This window comes from Lepisosteus oculatus, chromosome 1 (genome assembly GCF_040954835.1).
Source record: "Lepisosteus oculatus isolate fLepOcu1 chromosome 1, fLepOcu1.hap2, whole genome shotgun sequence".
NCBI classification, from domain to species: domain Eukaryota; kingdom Metazoa; phylum Chordata; class Actinopteri; order Semionotiformes; family Lepisosteidae; genus Lepisosteus; species Lepisosteus oculatus.
Genome location: NC_090696.1, coordinates 17248530 through 17271469, shown reverse-complemented (window position 1 = coordinate 17271469; position 22940 = coordinate 17248530). Strand labels below are relative to the sequence as shown.

Genomic DNA, 22940 nt, shown 5'->3' with positions numbered 1-22940 from the left:
TGAAGCAAAAAAAACTTTTCTAAACTCTTCAAGCAAAAGGGAGACATGGGGTGATATTTTCGATTATTTCAAGGGAGTGAAATCTTGTCCAAGAGGCTTCAGAACGCTGCACAGACAAGCCTCACTAGGTATCTCACCCCACTTTCTCATCAGCCATGAGCAGACCTGTCCCGAAACATTTCAGATGGGAAGAATTAAGAAGGCAAATAAAAGAAAAAACAGGGGAGATGTTACCGCATGAAGAACACATACATGTGATGGCATCCTAAACTGCATCTCTTAGTATCTTTTCAAACTGGGAATGATGAGATTGTGTTTCTACAGAATTACCATTAGCCTCTTCTGTGATCCATTACTCAAGAGTCCTCACATCTAAAACTTGAAAAACTATATCAATGAAACAAACAAGTTCATGGGCGCTTTTGGGACAATGCATAAAAAAAAGATAAAGCACTTTTAAAGTCAAGAAGCTCTTTATTAAAATAAGGGTAACACAGTAAATACAAAATACAACAAAACAATTTGGTCCATAAAGGGGGAGAAGAAAAAAAAAATCCCTAAGACTGAGTATATTCATGTATTTGAGCCTCCAGGGATCGCTGCTGCTGCAGACACACTAATCCAACAGTTACAATTAAATTGCATGTCAGTGTAACTTGACACGAGAGGAAAGGGAGTAATATGCGCATATTCTGTATCTCTACCACTAACTTCAATAACCAGATACTATCCCACCCAGTGGAGTTTTGTTACAAAGTCAACTTTCCATAGTAAAGTCAAAATTGTTTGATGATTTACGTATGGCTTGTTGCAATAAAAAGTCTAACATAATAATTCAATATTGTTTTTTTTGCAGCTTTTTTTCTTATCATTTGAATCTTAAGGGTAAACATACACAAAGATTAAATGGATATAAATGATTACATCCACCACAATAACCGGGTTCCACATTCCAGCTTTCTTTACTTATTCACTGTCCCATCCCCTCATTCCACAACTCCTTGTAGAGGAAATAAAAATGGCACAGGATCTGTATGTAATTCAGCTAACTAGACTAACCTATGGCAAACTGCCTACACTCAAACACCTGTGGCTAGAGAACGGTGCTTATCTAGTTGGTCTTTAGTATTCTAAACTCAACAAGAGTGAGGGTCACAAACCCCCACAAAAAAGCAGATAAATGGTCCCTTCGAGGCAAATCCCAGTGCTGCATCACAGCTTGTACCAGCCAGAACACTTATGTTTGTCTAGAGGACTGAACCTGGGAAGCTACAGAGAGGAGTTTGGAGGAAAAGCTGCCAATGAAAGAACAATGTTTAAAAGCATCAGTTAATTCGTCAGGTTCAAAACACCCAGCTGGTTAACTGTAGGTAGGTTACTAGTCAGGGAAGGTCACTGTGCAAAGAAAAGGTCACGGAGCCACGGATCAATGATCCATTGAATACCATCTTCCACCTATACTTCCTGCACTGGTGCCAAACCCTGTGAGATGTCAGCACCAAACACAGTCAAACACTGCTCAAAGGCTACATCGACAGCTGCATCACAGATCAATGGAGGCCATTCAGAAAAATGGCCATATAAGGATTCCTACTTCTGAAAAATGTTATCGAACAGTCACTACAAGTAGTTTTCACTGTATACTAAAGGTCCACTGTGGAGGCAAGGCAGTTCTGGAGACGTCAGGAGGACAGATGGGGAGCATTCAGGTTTACAGGCAATCAGGGCATCAGATGAGAACAAAATCACCCCAAAACCCCAAAAATGAAGAGAGAGGGAGGATCTCCACATGGTGCCGCTGGCTATCTGGGTGGTGTTTGATATAATCAGACTCAGAAGGCCTTATCCTTTTGGACAGACAATAGCTTCAGCCCTGTTTAAAGGCAGCATATTAAGAATGATGGAGTCACAGAGTCTGTGAGTGGAGCAATGTTCTGGTGACCCTCCCACTCGCCATGCCCTGGCCATGCCCCCTCCTGGCTGACATCGCTCAGGTCTAAGTGTTTCTGATTCCAAGAGCCTGCTCCAGCTCCTGCCTCCTCTGCTGGACCTGAAACAGAAGGAAATCACATGTTGATGTCTTCAGAGTGACTGAAGTGTTCTATGACTTTAATGCAGAGTATGCAATATTTTGTGAAAACACAGAATACAAGTTCTGAATACAGAATACAAAAAGTGGCAACTAGGCAAAACGAAAGCAGAACAGCGTTTGCTCGAGAAGATATAAAAATATACTTGTGATGATTAAAACACATCCTCCATCTCTGCGAAAAGGTTTTAATTTAGGGATGTCTAAATCTAAGAGCAGAGGGCTAATATGTCTGTGGACTTTTCACTTCAACTCAGCTTTTAATGAACTAAACTAGAAAGTTTAACTGCACCACTTTAACAGCTTCTCCAAGCTCTTCGAGTACTGCTGTTTAAAGAGATCTGGATATCCTGCACACATACCACTGTACAAAATTACTTAAGATATTTTACCTTCTGAGCAGGTGTCGTCCAGCTTTCCTTTTATTTAAAACTTTCTTTTCATAACCTAAATCATCACAGAATTCACCTAATCCAGAAAACACTGCAGAAAAAGTTACTTTTCCCACAAACAGTTAGAATTATGAAGAAGCTGTACTTCATCCCAGCTCACAAATATGTAAATGCTTAACTGCTATATCATTTCAAGGAGCTGTGAACAAATCCAGACACAAGACACCGATAGTTTTGCAAACTTGCAGCAAAGGCTGCCTTGCCGTTCAGACCCGCAGAACAAGCTGAAATATCAGAGATGAAGAATCCCCCGACAGATGAGGAAGACATAAACCACTCGCAGCTCACAGCTCACATCAGAGGTTACCTTGGAGTAGAAGTAGCGGCACACTGCCTCCTGAGCCCAGGGCTGGAAGTAGAACTCGGCTCTGCGCTCTTCCTCCGGGTTGCCCACCACATCAGTCATTGTCTGGGAACAGAACAGTCCACGTTTGAGACCCCTTAGGAACCAAATACTGGCCACTTCACCTAAGGCTTCTGCCACTCAAACGCCACATAAAAGATTCTATATTTCAATATTTATTGCCATGCCAACTTAGTTGTTAGGAAATTGCCTTAGTGTGCTCATGACAGTGAAACAATAAAAACAGTAAAACAAAGACATCAGGCACAACATAACATAAAATCATAAGATATAATCAGATTACTTGAAGAATAAACATGAAAAACAAAATAAATACATAAATAAAATAATAAGAATAAAAAAATCGAATACAGTATAAAATAAAGTGACTGGTGTATTGGAGGGTTAATAGTACACTTGGACTGTCAAAAGTCATCATAAAGTGCTGACAAACAATTAGGGAGCTGTTCAATATCATGCTCAAAACTCATGCTCACAGTGGTAAAAATGCCAATTATGAAAGTTATTAAAGGGCAAACAGTCAGTAGTTTGTCATTTTACTAGTACCAGTCCACACTTTGGGACTGACCTATTATAACACCAAACCGCAAACTGCAATTTTATACAGGGTTTCACAGAAAATTCACAGGACCTCACTTATGACCATGGATGGGAGTTCAAGCACAGTACTGACAGGTGCATTTGTTACAGCTAACAATACTGCTGAGTGTCCCTTGATTCAGTTACCTCGGGACCTCTGCCAAGAGAGACTACAGTAAGCATTTGCTTAACAGGAAGGGAAGCTGAATAAGATAAAATTACATAACTTAGGACAAGGCAGATATACAAGAATCCTGCATTTAAAATAAATTGGCCGCCCATGTGTGAAGTAACACCAGCTACACTTATTTTTCCAGACTCATTCCATTCACATCTCACCTTTTTTATTCTTTTATTTAAAGAGTTAAAAAAACATTATATTTACAATAATTTATTTTTTTCAATAATTACCATTGCAATTATATTACTGTAAATTACAATTACATAATTTACAGTGACAACTCAAAAAGATGTGCTCATCCAACAAGGCAGTTATTGGAGGAATCTGCAGGAAGTATTTCTGAACTTTTATCGCCCTACTCCCCACCTCGCAACCTCCGCTCTTCAAATTCTGCCCTCCTTACTGTCCCCCAAGCCCGTCTACATTGTATGGGCGACAGGGCCTTCTCCTGCTATGCCCCCAAGCTCTGGAACTCCTTGCCCAAGGATATTAGAGAGTCACCTTCTCTAAACTCCTTCAAATCCAGACTCAAAACCCTCCTTTTCAGAAAAGCCTTTACTTAACTGGTTCCATTCTTCACCCCTCTGCTCTTCTTAATACCATCTTCCACGGTCTCCTCTATTGTTATTGTTGTATTGTTGTAATTATAATTGTGTCCTGTCTTGTGAAATTTTCTTATTTATTGTTGTAGTCTTCTTATTTATTGTTATTGTCATCCTGTAAAGCGCTTTGAGAAGCCACCTTTAAAGGCGCTATATAAAATAAAGTTTTTTATTATTATTATTATATTATTTTCCTTAGGGGTAAGGCTTCCCACATGGGGTTTGAAACCCCAAAACTTCCATCTGGGAGTCAAGAGCCCTAACCACTACTCCACACTACTGAACTATCCTGGCTGTGGCGACTAGGTTGCACAACACTGCAGAAAGGATTTCAAAACTCTGAAGCTAAACAGTCGTTTCATCCAGTGTTTGACCTTTGACACTCCAGTGGAAAGCTTTTATCTTTGTCCTATATTCTCAACTTGTTAGAGATGATTTACTCAACAGTTTGGGCTCCATATGAATGATGTTTAACCAAAATCAGGCACCTCAAGGCATTAGATCAGTTAAGAATTTTGCAACTCTTATGCAACAGATAACATTTTCAATCAGAGCAATCAAGTCACTTTAGATTCAGGCACTGCCTAGATGTGTAGACAGAAATGCTTTGTGGGAGACCCACCTTCAGATCCCTGCACTGTGACTGCAGCCAGTCATTAATGAATCCCTGCGGGTCTCGGGCAAAGCTCAGCATGAACTCCCTTTGCGTTTTGAGCTGGTTGATGGTCTCTATAGTTTCATGGATCTGGGAAGAGAAAGCAGACATCGCAGGATCTAAATACAATCACTTTGAACTGAGAACAGAAAAGGATGCACTTAATTCAGATTAAATTTACGTTAATATAATCAGTGCATGATGGGATAAAACATTGCCTGCTAGGGCTAAATAAAGGCTGTAATTGTTTTAGATATTTTTTTTAAATGGCACGTTAATAATAACCGTGACAAATGACTAAATAAAAAGGACCAGCTGAAGTTTCTAAGAATATCTGACAGTCCCAATACTAGCAGTTTCTGTTATGGTCTTGGTTTTTGGAGCATCATAGGAATAAGAAAACACTAAAAAAGGTTTTGGAGTTAGATTTAATCAACATAAATTAGTACACAAAACAACTGTTTCCAGTTCTATAAGAAGTCAGGTGCTGTCCTATAGCAAAGTCCAGAGAGGTTTCATTAGTTCAATGTGGAAAAGTAGGCAGGAGTATTGTGTGTGACATCTTGTGTTTTCCCATCCCTTGTAACACGTAAAGCTTTGTGAGAAAACAGCATTATTGAAATACCTTTTCCAAAAGCTCATGGGATGATAAATGTAGCGAGAGGCTGAGATTAATGTTTTAGCATTGTGAATTCGTAACACTATAACCACCAATCACAACTCAGACCTACATCATCCAAGACTACCTTGTATATAAAGATTTATCGCCTGCTGTGAAAACCCCATCCGGCTACAGACTTTAGATAAAATGGCAAAAAAAAAAATCTTTACAACAAATGGTAAGATGCCTTGACAGAAATACATAAAAAAATATATGGAAAACATGTCTTGCAAAAACAGCCTCGTTTTTTTCCCCCCACTGATAAGGAGGCAGCCTGGATGCAGAAGCCATTGAAATGTGTGCAGAATGCTTAATTTTTGGTGCATAGCTACAAGTCACATTCCTGGCTGCATGCAAGCAGAAGTAGTGAATTAAATTTTCTCTTTGTCACTGCAGATAAGGCTGCTCCTAACTCGGAAACAGACAGAAGCACACAGATCCCTGAATTCCTCATAGGGATCCTGCCAACATTTTAACTGATGGTCATAATCCTTAAATGTTTTCATTTAAAACTTTTTTAATTTAAGCATTTTATCCACAAACTAGACATCTGTTGAATCACTGAATGTTTACCAACAGTTTTGATTTTCATTACAAGTTTGCACATTTAAAAAAAAATCAGTTTTTTTAACTGGATGAGTGTAAAGCATACAAAAAAAATGAAAGAATGGGAAAAGTGGAAAAAATAAATAGGACCTTGAGTGACTGCAGAAATCAATAACCAAACCCTTACCGTGAACCTCAAAGTAAACAGATCTCCTGAATAATGAGCTGCTTTGCCTTGAGCAAAAACTATATTACACAGCCCAGACCCTGAGAACTTGAAATGTCTTAAATGTTTTAGGGAATAATTTTAGGAGCAGAAATCTACAAACTCTGGCTTCTTGTGTCTCCTAAGAGGTGCTTACAAGATGTTAAACCTTCTCTGATAACACTGGTATCAAGACAAACAGACTAAACCATGTAATTCCTTGCAATTATATCTTTCCATCTATAGGGACTTCAATGCACTTTACACTTAGGAGAAGTATGTCCTTTACTAAAGGCCCAGCTCCACAGTAGTGGGTCAGGTGGAGGAGTGTGACATTACTTCAATACCTGTAGCAAGGTGGAACATTAAGGGGGGGGACAGGCTGTATAAAGCCGGGGTAGAACCTAGTCAGGACATCAGGGTAAGCATCCCTACTCTTCTGAGCAGTCTGACAAGAGTGTAATAAAACAGTCAGGAAGCGGATTAAGTGTTTAACTGGAAGGACAGCATCTCTTACAGGGGTGTTCCCTGATACTAAACAATATTTCAGCAGGGTTGCAAATAAGGTTATGATACACATTCAGAAAAAATCCAGACAATGTCAGAATGCACAAATTAATTTCTTTGAGCAACATATACAGGGCTGAGCACACTTGGACACCTTAACCTTAAATGGTTAAAAAATTAGTTGTAAAGGGAATTTTGGTTATAAAAAACAGGTGTAACTGCTGTGTTAAGTAGATCCACAGGACATTAAATTTCCAGCATCAGGACGCCAAGCAGCAAATATGACAAAAAAAAATCACATAAGGATGGAAAGACTTTACACCCCAGCAAAATATTCTGTAATTGTCGAACAATGGCACAGTGTTTGAGAAGTTCATAAAGAATGGCATATTTGTACCAATTCCATCAAAAGCAGCTGCAGTGAAGCAAACTGCAATTCCACAAGCCCACGTTAGAGTACGTACACATTATTAAACATCTCACACAACCACAAAAACACACTTTGGCACGTGTTCATGAATGCATGGCTGGTCTACAAACAGCTACATTCTTCGAAAATAAAAAGTTTTTGTAGACCAAAAAACATTAAATGCATAGTTTGATTTTTAGATAGCACTTAACCTTAATGCCCATACGTGGGAAGGGCCCACAGTCATTTTCAAAGATGATTACTTTTGTAACTAGACCCCAAACAAAGTATGGAGTATAGATTTCCTTCAATGGTATGACACATCGGTACCCTGCATTAAAAATCCGTTACCTTGTTGTCCAGCCCTGCAATCTCCTGCTGGCTGGCTGTGGACAGCAGGAAGGAGTTCATCTGGGTCTTCAGTGTGTCATCCACCTCTACATCAATGTCATAGCAGGCTGTCTTCTTCTGGTCATTGGGGTCAACACTGTATAACAAGATGTAACATTGACAGACTGCACTCTGGACAGTGGTTAGTTTTTTTTTATAGCATGCAAGTAATTGGTTAGCTAGGTCAATAATGCCCTCTGGAGACAGGATGGCTCTGTCCTTCCCTAATGACTTAATTGAAAGCCCACTGCTTCTGCGTGGTACACCTGAGATTATACAACTGTGACCATGACTCTACCATGAGAATGTGAGGAATTATAAGTCCTGCTCAGTGCTGCCTACAGTGTTGTACATACTGCACAATAAAAACATGTTAGGGTGTTAAGGAACAAGTAAAGGTTCATTCCATGCTGAAAAAAGGAAACAATATTTCGGTTTTGGGTGTTGAAGAAGGCTCCATAGCCTAAACTTTTCCTTTCTTCTCTTTTCAGCATGGAATAAACCTTTACTTGTCCCTTTGCAGCCTACACATGCTGACGCAGGTGCCTACTTGAACTATGATAGGGTGTTTACAAGCTGTAAGCTGGGAGAGATCCATAAAAAACAATCATATCCTTGGCAGAGGAGATGCTAATTAATAGTTACTTTGGCCTTAGCCCACTTAGTTGTCTTGCACAACTAAAATTAAAATAAGAACATTTCCTCAGCCTACATTCATCGTGCCTACCATCCTACTCATTTATACCCTCCTTTAAAATTAAGTTTTATTTTTAACGCATGAGAACAACCGGAAATTTTGCAGTGGCGTATTATACAAGTCACACACTAAATGTGCAATGTCACGCTCCAGAGGTGGGACTCGGAGCTCAATCCAGGAGTGCGAAGAGCCCAACTGCTGAGCAAGAGGCAGCCGAGATCCGGGGAACTGAGAGGAGGGTGCTGACAGCGAACAGCTGGGCAGTACTGAGGGTTACAGGAACAGGGCAGAGTGGGGAGCTCACACGGAGACTGTGTTGCTGCAGCACACTGTTGCAGGGTCTGTCCTTCCCTAATGATGCAATTGAAAACCTACTGCTTCTGTGCGGAAAACCTGCACGGTACACCTGAGATCATACAACTGTTTCACGTGACTGTGACTCTACCATGAGAACGTGAGGAATTATAAGTCCTTCTCATCGCTGCCTAGAGTGGGTATGTGGGTAAACCTGCGCATTAGGGCAGAATAGGGTTGAAATGCAAACGAAGCAGGGGTTGTAACTGGGAGGGAGACGGTAGCAGACAAAGCCAAGAAGGATCCAGGTGAGAGGTCAAGGCTTCAATCTGAGTGAACAGCCAGAGACATCTTGGATCAAAGGGGTGATCCAAGGACACGGTCATGGGAACAAAAGTCAGATAACAAGCAAAGTCAAACAGGAGAGAAAAAGACAGAAATGGCACTCGAGGGGCTCAGTGTCCAAACGCAGAGACAGAGCCCCGAGCACTTATTCTGACGGGCACCTGGAAGAGGTGTGACCGTATACCGACACCAAGTGCTCCGAGTGTCCAGATGATTAGTATTCTGCAGCAGGTGGAGACGGGAGTCAGAGCAGCAGCAGCAGCCAGGCCAAGCGTGACGAAATGTGTTGGGAATGGATACAGGTTAATTGTTCTCAAAGAACCCCCCACCACGAACTATTTATGGAACAGAGACGACGTTTCTCAAATTTGCATTTGTGAACTCCTGAGATGCACAGCAGCAGTGCGTGGAAGCAAACTGACTGGCACTGACCAATGCAGCAGACTGCACACAGCTGTGACGCTGGAGGCATATTCACCTGATGACGTGGTTGATGATGATTGGCTCTGGGGGCATCAGCAGAGCGTGCAAACGCTGAGGGATCTCGGAGAACTTCATTCGCTGGGTCTCAAATATCTACAAGATTAACAAGCAGTTGGATTGATACAATCGACACTGGGAGCATCTGTAGCGCCAGATGAAGAAGAGAGAAGCAGATTATGCTCAAGAGTCTTGACAGCTAAAAACAATAATACGTGAAGATATCTTTCCAATGAGATTAGCAGAACATCATTCAAAATAGAAGACTTGCACAAAACAGAAACTCAAAAAATCACTAAGTCTGAAGTACACTTGAAAAAGTGGCTCTTATGTTTTCAAGATCCAATTTCATGCTTCCTGAACTTATAATAAGAACATAAGAAAGGTTACAAATGAAAGAAGGCAATTTGTCCAATTCAGGTTGTTTGGTTGCTTAGTAGCTAATTGATCAAAAGATCTAGTCTGGCTGTTTCTTTAAAAAAGCCGGAGTATTTGCTAATCATGTTTCACTATTGATTCTGAAGGAGTTCGCTGGAATGACACTCTGAATGCATTGGAGGATTTTGAACACTTCAGTCAGGTCCCCACATAGTCTTCTGTGCTCAATACTAAGTAGGTCCCATTACTTTAACCTCTCAGAGAAGGACATTCCTTTAAGACCTAGATTGTAGGTCCAGACAGATTCCAGAGCAACAACAAATTATTTTAATGTGATGACCAAAATTTTACACATTATTCTAAACAAGGTCTTACAAGTGCCCTGTACATCATTAAAATATCTGGTGATTTAAATAGATAATTTTAACCAATACATCTTAACACTATTTACCTTTATGCATAAAATGATATTTATATTGTATATGATTGTTTTCACCCATAACAAAGACTGTTCATTGCACTCCACATTTAATTAACTGTAGAGACTTTTACACATATATTCATCTTAAATTACATACTTAAGCTAAAAAAAGATGCCTGCTTAAAACTTCAAGTGGTCAAAATAGTTAAGTGTAACATCAGCTGCTCTCTGTAGAGTCAGAGTAGATGAACATGAACCAGGTTTTCCACACCAGTGGCATGACTTAGTTGACTTGTCTTCTAAATACACTTCAAAAATAAAGAACACACACAATCTAAAACAGTAAATATTATAATGCTTAAAGCAACATGGACCAGAGAGTCGCATATTCAAATCCTGGGCAGCATATTGCAGTTGTACCCCTTAGGAAGATGCCTCACTCAAATGGCTCCATGCTTCACTTCCGTGGTTATCACAGTAAACAGGAGCTCGAGAGCTTGTTCTCAACTACCTTAGCAAGTCGCGTAAAGAATGAAGAAGCAAAGCAAACAGCTCCTCCTACCTGTTGGAGGTATTTGTCGCAGTTGATAAACTCCCGCTCGTGCGGGTCCTGCAGCTTGTGGGTTTTGACATATTGCCAGAGGGCCTGGATGATGACCGGGCGGGTCTGGGTGTGAATGCCCAGCATGCGAGCCAGTCGAGGGTCCAGTTTGAACTGAGGAGGCTGGAGGACCGCAAGGGTAGAAGGTTTAGGTTAAAATTAGAATCAAAGCATAAAACAAACTCAAGATTAAATCAAGTTCTAAAAAAACTCAATTATCCTACTGCTCCTCAAGTCATCAGGTGTCCAACTATAGAGATAGATATTCTTTAGTAAAACATTCAGACCAAAAAAATAGTAAATATAGCTTTGCTATATTTATAGTATATTTTGGGGGTTAGAAAGAATCGGCTTTGATGAGTGCATTTCAAACAACAATGAAAGTATAATGTACACACTAACATGTAAAACCTACATAAAATAGACAATTTTCAAATATGTGCAGAGCCATATTCTGCCATTTCCTATTCTGATACGAGGCGACAAAACGTCCGGTGAGGCGATGGGGCCGCATCACATTGTAAACAAGCATGCTTGTGAATACTCTGGAAGCCTCCTGGAAGAGGTGTTTGTGGGGCCAGCAGGGGGCGCTCACCCTGCAGTCCACGTGGGTCCTAATGCCCCAGTATAGTGACGGGGACACTATACTGTAAAAACAGGTGCCGTCCTTCGGATGAGACGTAAAACCGAGGTCCTGACTCTCTGTGATCATTAAAAATCCCAGGGCGTTTCTCGAAAAGAGTAGGGGTGTAACCCGGCGTCCTGGCCAAATTTCCCATTGGCCTTTACCAATCATGGCCTCCTAATAATCCCCCTCTATGAATTGGCTACGTTACTCTGCTCTCCTCCCCACTGATATCTGATGTGTGGTGAGCGTTCTGGCGCACTATGGCTGCCGTCGCATCATCCAGGTGGATGCTGAACATTGGTGGTGGTGGAGGGGAGTCCCCATTACCTGTAAAGCGCTTTGAGTGGAGTGTCCAGAAAAGCACTATATAAGTGTAAGCAATTATTATTATCATCCAGATGGATGCTGCACATTGGTGGTGGAGGAGTGGAGTGTTCAAAAAAGCGATATGTATTATTACATTTAATTTTTATCATTTTTAATCTTAATCTTTTTAAAAACAGAATAGAATAGAAATATTGCTCTCGACTGAGAAGGTTTTGGCGATCACAATGAACATTTCTGCGGTGAAATTTCTGCTGCTTATTTGTTTATACATCACATTACATTAGTTACTGCATTGACTAGTGAGCAGGAAGGATCGCTTCAGGTCACAATTAGTGCAAGCTCTTGCTCTCACCCACTGCGAGACTAAAGGTTTGCAACAACAATGGCAACCACACAGTACTTTCATTAAGTTCACAATTTTGCACTTAATTTGTAGTCTGTAAACCTTCGCGATATAATCAATTAGTTGCTGAGATTTAATAACCGGCCTGAGGAACTGGGACCACAGACCCCCTTTAAGATATGCAAGAGGCACTGCTCTGCTGCCACCATGTGGCAGTCTTTGGTAGCTCCTGCTGGTGATGCAACAAAAGTGAACTTCAGCAAAGCAAACATCTGCAGCACCAGTTTCCTTTGTAAAGAACACTCAATTGCAGCTTTAGTTTCTTGGGCACTGCAAAAGGAAGACTTTCATCGTCTATTTTCAAACTTGGCCTTTCCGCTACGCAAGGGTATAAAACATAGTCAAGGTCATGGCTTTCCCGTCCAGCTCTTCACCAAGATATCAAAACCCATGTTTTCACCATCAACTGGCATCTGGAACAGGCTTTGGCTAAACCTTCTACCACCTTTAAACTGGAAATGTGATGAAAAAGAAATTTTTCACCCTTAAGTCTTAAAACCTTTCTTCTGGTTTTCTTGTAAATATCAACGATGCTTTCATTAAGTGTTGTAGTAAACTTAATTTTAATTTGTCATTCACTATTGTGTGGCACCTTGATTATTTTTCTGGAGCACCCTTGTATATGTGGCAAACTTGGGCATTGCAGTTTAAAAGTTGACCCTCCATCCACACCTATCCCCAGGGATTCTTGGTGATGACAGAAAGAATCAGACAGAGGGTTCAAGCAGAGGAAATGAGGTTTCTTTGCAGGGCTGCTGGGCTTGTTCTAAGCTATTAAGACAGACTCAGCGTGGAGCTCCAGATCAACAGGACCCAGCTGAGGTGGACTGAGCACCCAGTGAGGACCTCGCTGGAGATCTACGGGGCACTTCCCACTGGGAGGGGGGATAAAGGCCAACCAAGACACACCAGATGACACCCCCTCTTCCCTGACTTGTTCATATACCCCACTTTTCTCAGCTATCCAGGAGAGACTCAGAGTGGAGCTCCAGATCAACAGGACCGAGCTGAAGTGGGCTGAGCACCCGGTGAGAATCCCACTGGAGATGTACTGGGCACCTCCCACTGGGAAGAGGGAGAAACCCCAGGTGCAGCCGAGGCAAAAGGATGAATTCCAAATGCAAAGGCTAAAATGTAGTGAATGATGACATCCGATTGTTTCACCTTTCCCACAATTTATTTCTGCCATTGTGGCAGCTAAGCACCATTTTGTACAAAACTACTTCCCACTGTGGCGTTTACCTGGTAGTCCAGCATGAGGAGCACTGTGCAGCGCACTCCCACGTCACCAGGTCTCTTCACCTGGAAACCGTCCGTCTCCTGGGTGGTAGCAGTCCTGTGCCACTGAAAACAGTCACATTAGATCCTTTATTAGGCCCTAATCACAGACGTGCATTTCACACCATCTGGCACATTCACATGCACAGATAATTAGTGTATATCCACTCTTTCAATCCCGCACAGCCTGAGAAGCCTTCGCTTCTGGCTGACACAGATTAAGCTTTTCCCAAATTAAATCACAAGGCGAGAGATGAACTCAGTGGTTTCAATGAACTTAAAACAATTTAGCTCATCCTTTGGAAATTTTTCAATAAAAGCAGCCAGTCAAACAAGGAGTCTAGTTTTTACAATCAGCTCTTGGTTGGATCTGTGTTAGCTATGCATCGGAGTCAATCATTCCATTGAGGATTGTGGTACTGTGTATTTTTCATTTACCTGGAGTATAGCTCGAGAAGTAAGGTGAAAAACATGGTCACAGTGAAAAATACATTGCTTTCTTCCCTGTCAGAAATTCTACACTGCCCATCCCTCATCTACTTGGGAGATGCTGCAACGTCAAGGAAACATGCTCAAGACTTTTACACCAAAAGCTTCAAGAACAGATACATTGTTCGTCACCCAGTTTTGGTGAAAAGCACCATCTGGTTTATTGCAGCCTGTCTGTCTTTTCAGGTTTTTCACTCTGTTGATGCCCAAGTGGAAAAACGCCCACACTCCACATTCTTCCGCAGTGCTCTCTCCTTCTTGTCATTAAGGTTGGAGACTTCATTTAATGGGCCTTTTCATTTCTGGATTTTAATTCTGACAAAAGAAGCCGGCAGAACACATCGTTTGTGCCAAAATGATAAAAAAAATCAATTCCGAACCACCCCATTAACTCAGACGTGTTCATCTGCTGTCACTATATTTCACTTCAATAAGCCTTTTTAACAGCTTTTAAAAAAAATAACTTGCTAATATGGTGCCCTAATTAGCTAGTTCATTGCTCTGTGTATCCGATCCTCTCAGCAAAGGCATTCTCTCATGAAAATTAATGCTTCCATTATTTCCATATTAACTCTGCAGTTTATTTTCTTGATAAGCGGTGCAAGGGCATCTTCTGACAACGTCTGCGTAAGGAAAGCACTTTGCAATGACCTCCATGCAGCCAGAAAAGCTAGAAAAGTTTGAGTTTATTCTGACATTTTAAATCTGAACGTCTATAAATGGTATAAAGATTTTAATGGCCATTTGAAAAGAAAGTGAAGGCGAACAGAACCCTCGAATAATGAACTCAATGCATTAGGAAAGGTCCTTTCCTCCAAAGGAAAAGACCTTGGTTATGAAGAACAGTATTTCACACTCACCTCCACCAAGTGGTTGTCAGGGCCATACAAGTCCTTGTCTAATTCAATCACCAGAGATTTGAAGAAAGAAGAAAATTTCCTTTTCTGTTTCGTGGCATCATACTTGGATACAGCTGTCTGAAATACAGGCCAGGGCAAGAAACCGGTTACTAAAGCATTAAAGGCTGGGACTGTAACATCACCTGCAAGTGTATTCAACAATGGCAAAATAATTATAGGGCATGCAATTACGGCACAATAACTACAGCATGGTTTACGTGGCTGCCTTAATAACTCATCAAATTCACCTCACACCACACCAAGGAGCAAGGAGAGCTGAAGACCAGTGAGAATCCTTCAGTTTCGCACAGTTCGGGCCACATTCTCTCATGATTCTAAACAATGAACATTGCCAACTAACCCTGGCTGGCAATTCATTCAAATCCTGGATTAGGAGGCCAAAATATAGCAACCCAGCCTGGGCTATTGCCCAATCCACTCCACTCCAGTGCTTTAGTGCTAAAAAGTTATATGGACACTGTCCATATAACAAGGTGTTAGTTGCACAGAAGAACTGGAGCAAAGCGGACTAGAAGGGCCGCAGTTGAAACAGCCATGAAATAAGCAACATGCAACTCTTGCTGCTGTTAGTTTAAAGGAGAGACAGGGTTGCCCAGCCTAGCACAGCTTTCTTCTGCCAGGGCCCTGATCGTGATGTTCACGTGTCCCAGTTTCTCTCTCTACCGATAAAATACAGCCCCCACCCACACTGTCCCTGGAAGGGCAACATACTCACATCCTCAAGGAGTCTGCCTTCCACACGCAGCTCCCAGGAGGCCACAGTTCCCTCGCCGTCCTCCGCATCAGGCTTGGCAGGATTAAACGTATTTGAAATGAAAATGCGAAGCTTTCGCTTTTGCTAAAGGGATGACAAAAAAAAGTTAAATCCTCAGTTGCTTCAAACAGGCAGCTGCATGCCTTTCATGTGTCCAGATGGCAGAGGACTCCGGAGAATGGCTCACCTAACATGGGATCTGGAAAAAGAAATTCTCCCACCCAACACCTTTTATAAATTTAAAATAAATAAAATCCAATCTCAAATTACGGAAAATAATATAACAAATCATGGTTTGCAAAAGGCAAAATTCCAAATAAAAAAATCATACTACTACTTGTTTTGCTGTATGTGATTGACAGCCTCCATCATGCAATGCTGCAAACTTAACATTGCAGTTTAGCAAGTCAAGCAACAGGAGTCCAGCACTGGTCACTGCAGACCAACACATTGGTACTCAAGACTCAATATTGAACAAATTCAATTAAACATGCAAGCAGAGCAACATCTGAACTGGTCAATTTCACTTTAACATTCCTTTAAACTGAACCAATTCATAGGCAAGTGTAAAAAGGTGTACTTCAATTTATCTTTGCTGCCTTCACCTTGATAGGCCGTTTGAGTGCCTCCTGAATGTCAAGTCTTTTCCGCATTATAGTCTGGTCCAGTTTCCTCTCGAACGCCAGAAGATCCATGTAGGCCTGCGATTCTGGTACCAGCTCTCTGATCTGTATGGGAAGTTTGAGAATATTAAGTAGCTGTCAGAAGTTCAATTCAACTGCGAAACAAGACAGACTGCGTGCACAGATGTTGTGGGAAAAGTGCAAAAACCAATTAGATTCAATAGAAGAGCTTTAACTGTTACCAAGTGACAGAGATTTAATGATCACTGTACCGAAAGACATCTGCCTCTTTCACTCACACAAAGAGGAATATTATCAGTAATCTTTTGCAACTATTCTTCAGTTTGATTTAGATGCAAAGAACCCAGGTTTTAAGCATCTTAAAATGTGGTCCAAGACATCCAAGTCACAGCAGTCTCTAGAAGGTGATTTAAGTATATGCACTTCATACTACAATGTTTAAGGTTTCAAAGCTGTCTTGGAGAACATAACTCTTTAGAAAACAATTGGCGAATACTTCATTTTTACATTCAAAGAACCGAGACACACGGTTTTGGACTCCTTAAAGGCTCAGCAACATGTTTTTAAAACTCTTACACTCACCCTCTGAGGTAGAATTTTATCCGCCATCTTTTTTTTCTTTGCACTGAGGATAAAGGGAAAATTTGCTGAACTTAATGCATTAGGAAAGGCCCTTCCCTCATTACTCATAAAACCCACATTAACGGACACTACTGATGCAATTTGCATTGCAAATGCACAATGTATAGTTTGGATCAATCAAGAAAAAAGAAAAGCAGCTGTACAACCATGCGTTAGGAACAGAATTCGTATAGTACAGATGTCTCACTCTCAGCTTAAGTAAATTACAGCTATGCACATTGCAATCTATTTCGTATTGAATGAAGGCTACATGACAATTAATATGCATAAACGTCCCAGCTTTCACTAACATCATAAAACCACTACCATAATATGAAATTTAATTAGTTTTAATTCTGGAGATTAAGGTCATGCTTATGACCAATACTTCGATTTGGTTTGGTCTACAGAATAACCATAGTACACCACCAAATGTGCAATACACATTTCCCAGATGTTTATCTGGAAAAGCACCTATCCATAAAGCAGTAATGAGCAAAGTTCTCTTACTGTTGGTTGCGGTTCTGAGCCGCCTGTTGTTGCACTTGCTGGATTTGCTGTGGTGCAGGTCTCTTGCGGGACTGGTCCATCACCGGCATGCCAGGTCTTGAGACTGGACTGGCACCATAGCCAGGCGGGCCCATCGACGGGCCCTGAGGGGTCATCCGACTACCTGGAGGCATCCCAGGACGCTGGAGAGGAAAGGAAAGGATGACCGAAGAAAATACACTTAGATTTCATGAAACATACTCATCTCGCTCTCTGTGCCTCATTTTACGCAGTTGCGGTTAGCGCTATACACTGCTACGTTTGGTGCAGTGATGCTATTTGTTTGGTGCAAGTAAGTAATAAAGTGTCTAAAGAGTTACACAAGGCATATTTCCAAAGCAAATTTATGTTTTAATTGAACATATCTGCATATAATGTGTTGTAACTAACAAAAAAGCTGGTTCTTAAATTACCTGAAAAATAAAGAATGTTTAAAGTCTTAAACTAAAAGATGGACAAGTGAAAACTATGTGGAAGTGTATGTTAAACTAAGATCAGGAGGCACTTTGCCTAAAGGGTTGTGGGAGGGTGGAACAAGCCACCCAAGCCATGTTGTTGAAGCCGACACCCTGACCTTCCCTCAAGAAACAGCTGGGTGAGATTCAGGATTGACGAGATACTACCAAACATGTTTGAGTCGCCCAATGGCTTCCTCTTGTTTGCAACTGTCCATACTCTTAAGTGCACAAGAAATTCTGCTTTTTTTCTGAACTGCTTTCTTTTACTGAGCTAAAAATAAGGTTACTAATTGTAATATCCAGCTACATTTATGCACCACGTTTTCCACATAAATTGTAGTGTACACTACACATCAACAGCAGTGCTCACATCCACCGACACCTCTGTGCTAAGAGGCTGCATACACGATCAAAGACGTCTCCACTAATACTGTCTATCCCATGCATTAATAAGCCACTAGCTCCCTTAAAGCTTAACAGAGGACAAGCCTGCCGAGGTGCCAAGCTACACTCTCAATCTCTTCCTGCTAACTAAGCAGAGTGATAATTACAGCAAGCCACAGAACCAGAAAACAATACCAAGAACAGCATAATTAATTGCACATTTAGCCTATAAATATACTATCTGACATTTCTTTAGGACTAAGGATAAAAAGCAAAATGTATTGCATTAGCCACAAGACAAATTAAAAGGAAGCAATTTAAAAACATCTAGGTAAACTGTAGAAAGTGAAGAGAAACCTGTGAAAACAGTTTCTTCAAACGCCCATGCCATTACAGAACATGCTATAAATATTACAGCTCTGTTCACTGACACAGTCCTGTGAAACATGATCATCATTCATTCACACTTTCGGAAAGACGAAAGCAATGGTTTGACGCACTTTCAAAGAACAAGTAGTACAGGGTGAAAAAGAATATGTAAAATTGCAAATGAGGCAGTCGAAGAGAAGGGCAGAAAAGCTAAGGCAGCCAGAACAACTCACCCAGCCGTGCGCCAGGAACTCAAAGAGCCTGCTCCGGGTCTCTGAATGCATCGCAGCCTGACACGAGGCAGTGCCCCCCCAGCCCGACGAGCAGCCGGCACGCCGCCTGGCATCAGCCCACATTCCTGGCCCTCTCCACTCCCGCGTTCCGCTCCGCGACGCCACTACCGTACCCCCCGGTGGAGGAGCCGCCGCGCTGCACCGCGGGCCAGCGCAACACCATCCCTACAGAACCCGCATCCCTGCCGTCAGCGACACCGCAGCTCGGAACAGAGGCTTCTCCTGGAGAATCTGATGCAGGCTCTCGGAGGAGGTCTCGTGCGCGTTTGTTTTCCTTTAACCTAGAACACGCGTGCCCCCACACAACGTCCACCAGAAACAACACTTAACTTTGTGCGGCGCTCATCCTGAAGGGGAGGATGCTCAGGAGCTCCGAAAAGCCTCATGACATGTAGGCCACTTGACTTTTCTGCATCCTGTGGCACTGGCATTTAGTGCCTCCCCCCTCCACGCTACCCTTACGTTTTGCAAATGGCAAGGATTTTGTGGCCCAGAACTGGAGAATGTCTTACCGCGACGTACTTTCAAAAGCGTGCGTCTATCACTAAAGGCACACAAGCGTTCAATAAACCAGAAATTACAACAAACAAGAATAATTCCACATCTCCCTCCCTCACACTGCTACTACATAGCTGCGTCTCCCGTCTTTCATAGGCAGCAGAACTAACCTTGGGCTTCCCTGAACAATCGGTGTGTCTGTAAAGCGTGCTGGCTTTGGAGCGGCTTTCACGCAGACATATTGTGCTGCCGCTGAAGGCCACAGGAGAGAACAGAACATCCTTTCAGTGGCGCCATTTACGCGCTTACAAAAGGCAGAAGATGCTATAAGACCTGAAACGCAACAACATGATTGCTAACAGTATTTGACCGTGAACCAAAGAAACAACGCAGTGAGCCGAAGGGATTTAACTGAATTCGCTTCTGTGGTGAATAATTCCCACGTCGACAAAAAGTTCTGCTTAAACTGCACTAGTCCCATCAAAGAAGCACATCTTTGTTCTTCCAAGCACTCCAGCTCTCTCCCAGGTATATCAGAATGACCAGACCACCTTGAGGTGCGGGCATGTGCCAAAATGTCGGATCTGAAGATAATGGCAGGTGGAACCAAGAGAAAAATGGAGTGTATCCTGCAGCCCCACAGGTTTTTGCGTAGACCCAACACTTCACTGGCAGCAATCTCTCGTTCCCCTTTTGTGCACCATAAAGATCTAAGTTAGGAATTGCTTTGCTAAGGGCAGTTTCTGCTTCCAGAGAGGACTGCTGTCATCTAGGTCTCTTTACCAAAAAGCCCAGAACACAGCCTTACAGCCCTGGGTTTATTGACCAGCGTGAGAGGTCCAGCCCTGCTCTTCCCCCACCACGATTCTGGGACAGAAGCTCATAAGCGATGAGCTTGCACGGTGGCAAACTCTACGACACCAGAAAACCGGATGTTCTCCGGGCAGCGAATTCTGCAGCGTCTGAGATCCCAGGTGAGCAAAGTCACCTTCTGCCACAAGCTCAGAGAGCTCAGTGCCGCAGAGTCCAACCAATTACAGTTGGCAGAATTCACTAGGAGCAACAACACCCAAGAATTAAGTATATTGAAAGGTTTATTGAGTGTTTTAGTCACAGTAAATCTGGCTTGGCCCGGCTTGTCTGAGGGCTACCCTCCTGACCACAGGACAAGGAGGCCGAGACCCCTCCGTGGAGTGAGGAGTGACCTAAGGGCAGATGCAGAGGGATGCAGGAGACATGTGAGGGAGAGAAGGGGATCACGTATAGCATTTATAATGTTTTAGGTGAGGAAATTACATAAAGAGTGATTACAGGCAGCTTAAATTGATTCAGTTCCGGTACCGTCCCATCTCCTAAACTTTTGTTATGAACTCCAGTGATTTTCTGTGTTGCTCCTCCTGCCATTACTGAGCCCCCCCCTAACAAACCCATCAATGACATCAGCACAGAGAGAATTCTAACTGGTACCAAACACGAACACATTACTCCACACCTGGCCCACCCACACTGGCAACACGTGACATTCAATCTTCACCTAGTCATCCAGAATGAAGATCCCAGTCACCCTTCTGATGAGCTAACCTAAGATCCAAAGGACACCCTTTAATTCTGTTCTTCTGTCACTCAACAGGTCTAACGTAGATGGTCAGTATTGACAAACCCTCTTTTAGAAGAAGACTGCCTCCTCTAAGGGAGGTGTGGGGTTTGCCAACGTGGCCTTTTTGCAATGCACATGCAAAGACAAAAAACAAAACTTCAGGAAAACCAAAGGCAGTGTGCACAGCACAGGGTATTGGCACGATATTTCAAGCAGCAGACTGCTGGTCAGACCCTACATGTATTTAAGATTTTTATCTTCACACGTCTGTGAAGGCAAACTCATTCAGAATAATTGTCCCAGCTTGAACAAACCCAAATATGGCTTTGCCTTTTGGAAAGAAAACTGCAGCTCGTAAATTCTGACATGGGTCTCATACCATCTGATGCTGCTGTGCCACGGAAATCATCATAAAGGGATTCAAATATTATATTGCTACCGAGGTTAAAAGTACACGCTGTTCGTATTTTAACATCATAATTTAGCAAACGTGGGATTCCTTCAAATATTCACACCTAACTTTAAAAACTTCAGCCCTTCATGAATAGCGAGAACTACATTAATTCAACACACATCAGCCCTACTTCGATACCTTATTTCAACTGTAGGGGAGGCTGAGGCGCTAAATTTAATTTGCAGCAAATCAGTCGTCGTGGCTATTGCTTATTCTGATCGCCAGTTGCAAACTTAGAAAGTTCAGTATCTTCGTTTTCTCCAGCAAGAAGACCCCGAAAAGCCTTTTCAGTTCTGCTTCCCCACCATCTGTGAGAAATACGACCACCTCCACGATAATTAGTCACACATTTCCCCCCACCCACCCCGTCTTAATTATGCCGGGCCTAAGCCTTGCTCTGACCGGGGAATACTGTGAACCGCATCCCTCATCAACAAGGGAAACAAGAGGGAAAGGGTGAGAGAGAATGAACTACAGCTGCAAAAATATATACACCCGCAACTTCGGCCACACAGCTGTACAGCTCATAATTGTGCTTTATCAGAAAGAAGCCTGGAAAGATAGAAACGGAGTGCGTTCAGCATCTTCAGCGTCACTTTCCTGGATATTGCAATGCAGAGGACATCCCTACAGTACAGCTGGACAATGCATGTGTATCACCTGGGCACGCTGTACCGGGAAATCAGCAAACCTTATCCCCACCCTCACCTCCTACGGCACATAAGGTGGTAAATGAGCCGTTTCTCTCAACGGCGGTTTAGCAACACAGCACACAAGCACAGAACTAAGAAAAACAGATATTCATCCGAAGTTTTCTCCTTGCCGACTTCTATTCTACCGCCTCTCTCTAACCGGTATACCCGGGTAGTTCAGTTTGAGCACCTGATAAAATATAAAGACGTTCGCTGGTCCTAATCCACACACAACCCCCTCCCTCGCTTCTCCGTCTTTCCCGGCTCCCTTTGTTCCCCTGACGTTACCGCCTCCCCCTCCTTACCGGGTATCCGGGCCCTGGCATTGGGGAGCGGTAAAGGTGGTTCTGTGCTGCCGAGGAAGGACCCATCCGGCCCGAGGGAGTCCCCGGTCCCATTCCCGGCCCAGCACCCGGTCCCGGCTGCCCTGGACCCAGCCCTCCACCGCCGCCTCCTGCTGCCGCCGCTTGGAAGCCACCGCGAGCCGCCATCTTCTCCCCGCTGAGCCCGTGGTGAAGAGGATATCGCGAGAGGGGCTGTACGAGATTTTGCTCACTGGTTGTCATAGAAACTGAAGAAGCAGCAATTATTCACACGGCTCTGAGCACACGCTGAACTTGATCGAAGCCATATTGCTGAAGGACGTGAAAGCAACGTTTATTTCCTAATTTGTCTTTAATATGAATAATTATGGTTTCAATGAAATGACTAATATGGAACGTGCGC

At 42.6% G+C, this 22940-nt stretch overlaps 1 protein-coding gene across 1 annotated transcript; it reads right to left on the bottom strand.

Annotated features, from left to right (window-relative positions):
• Nucleotides 1-454: 454 nt before the first annotated feature.
• Nucleotides 455-22739, bottom strand: smarcd1 (SWI/SNF related BAF chromatin remodeling complex subunit D1). The gene is made up of 13 exons (XM_006629248.3): nucleotides 22520-22739; nucleotides 17431-17612; nucleotides 16882-16924; nucleotides 16261-16383; nucleotides 15617-15739; nucleotides 14842-14958; nucleotides 13457-13558; nucleotides 10818-10979; nucleotides 9455-9552; nucleotides 7602-7737; nucleotides 4890-5012; nucleotides 2849-2950; nucleotides 455-2050 (listed from the first exon to the last, which is right to left on the bottom strand). The coding sequence occupies exons 1-13, from the start codon at nucleotides 22703-22705 to the stop codon at nucleotides 1997-1999; spliced, it is 1551 nt and encodes a 516-aa protein (XP_006629311.1). The 5' UTR covers nucleotides 22706-22739; the 3' UTR covers nucleotides 455-1996.
• Nucleotides 22740-22940: the final 201 nt, after the last annotated feature.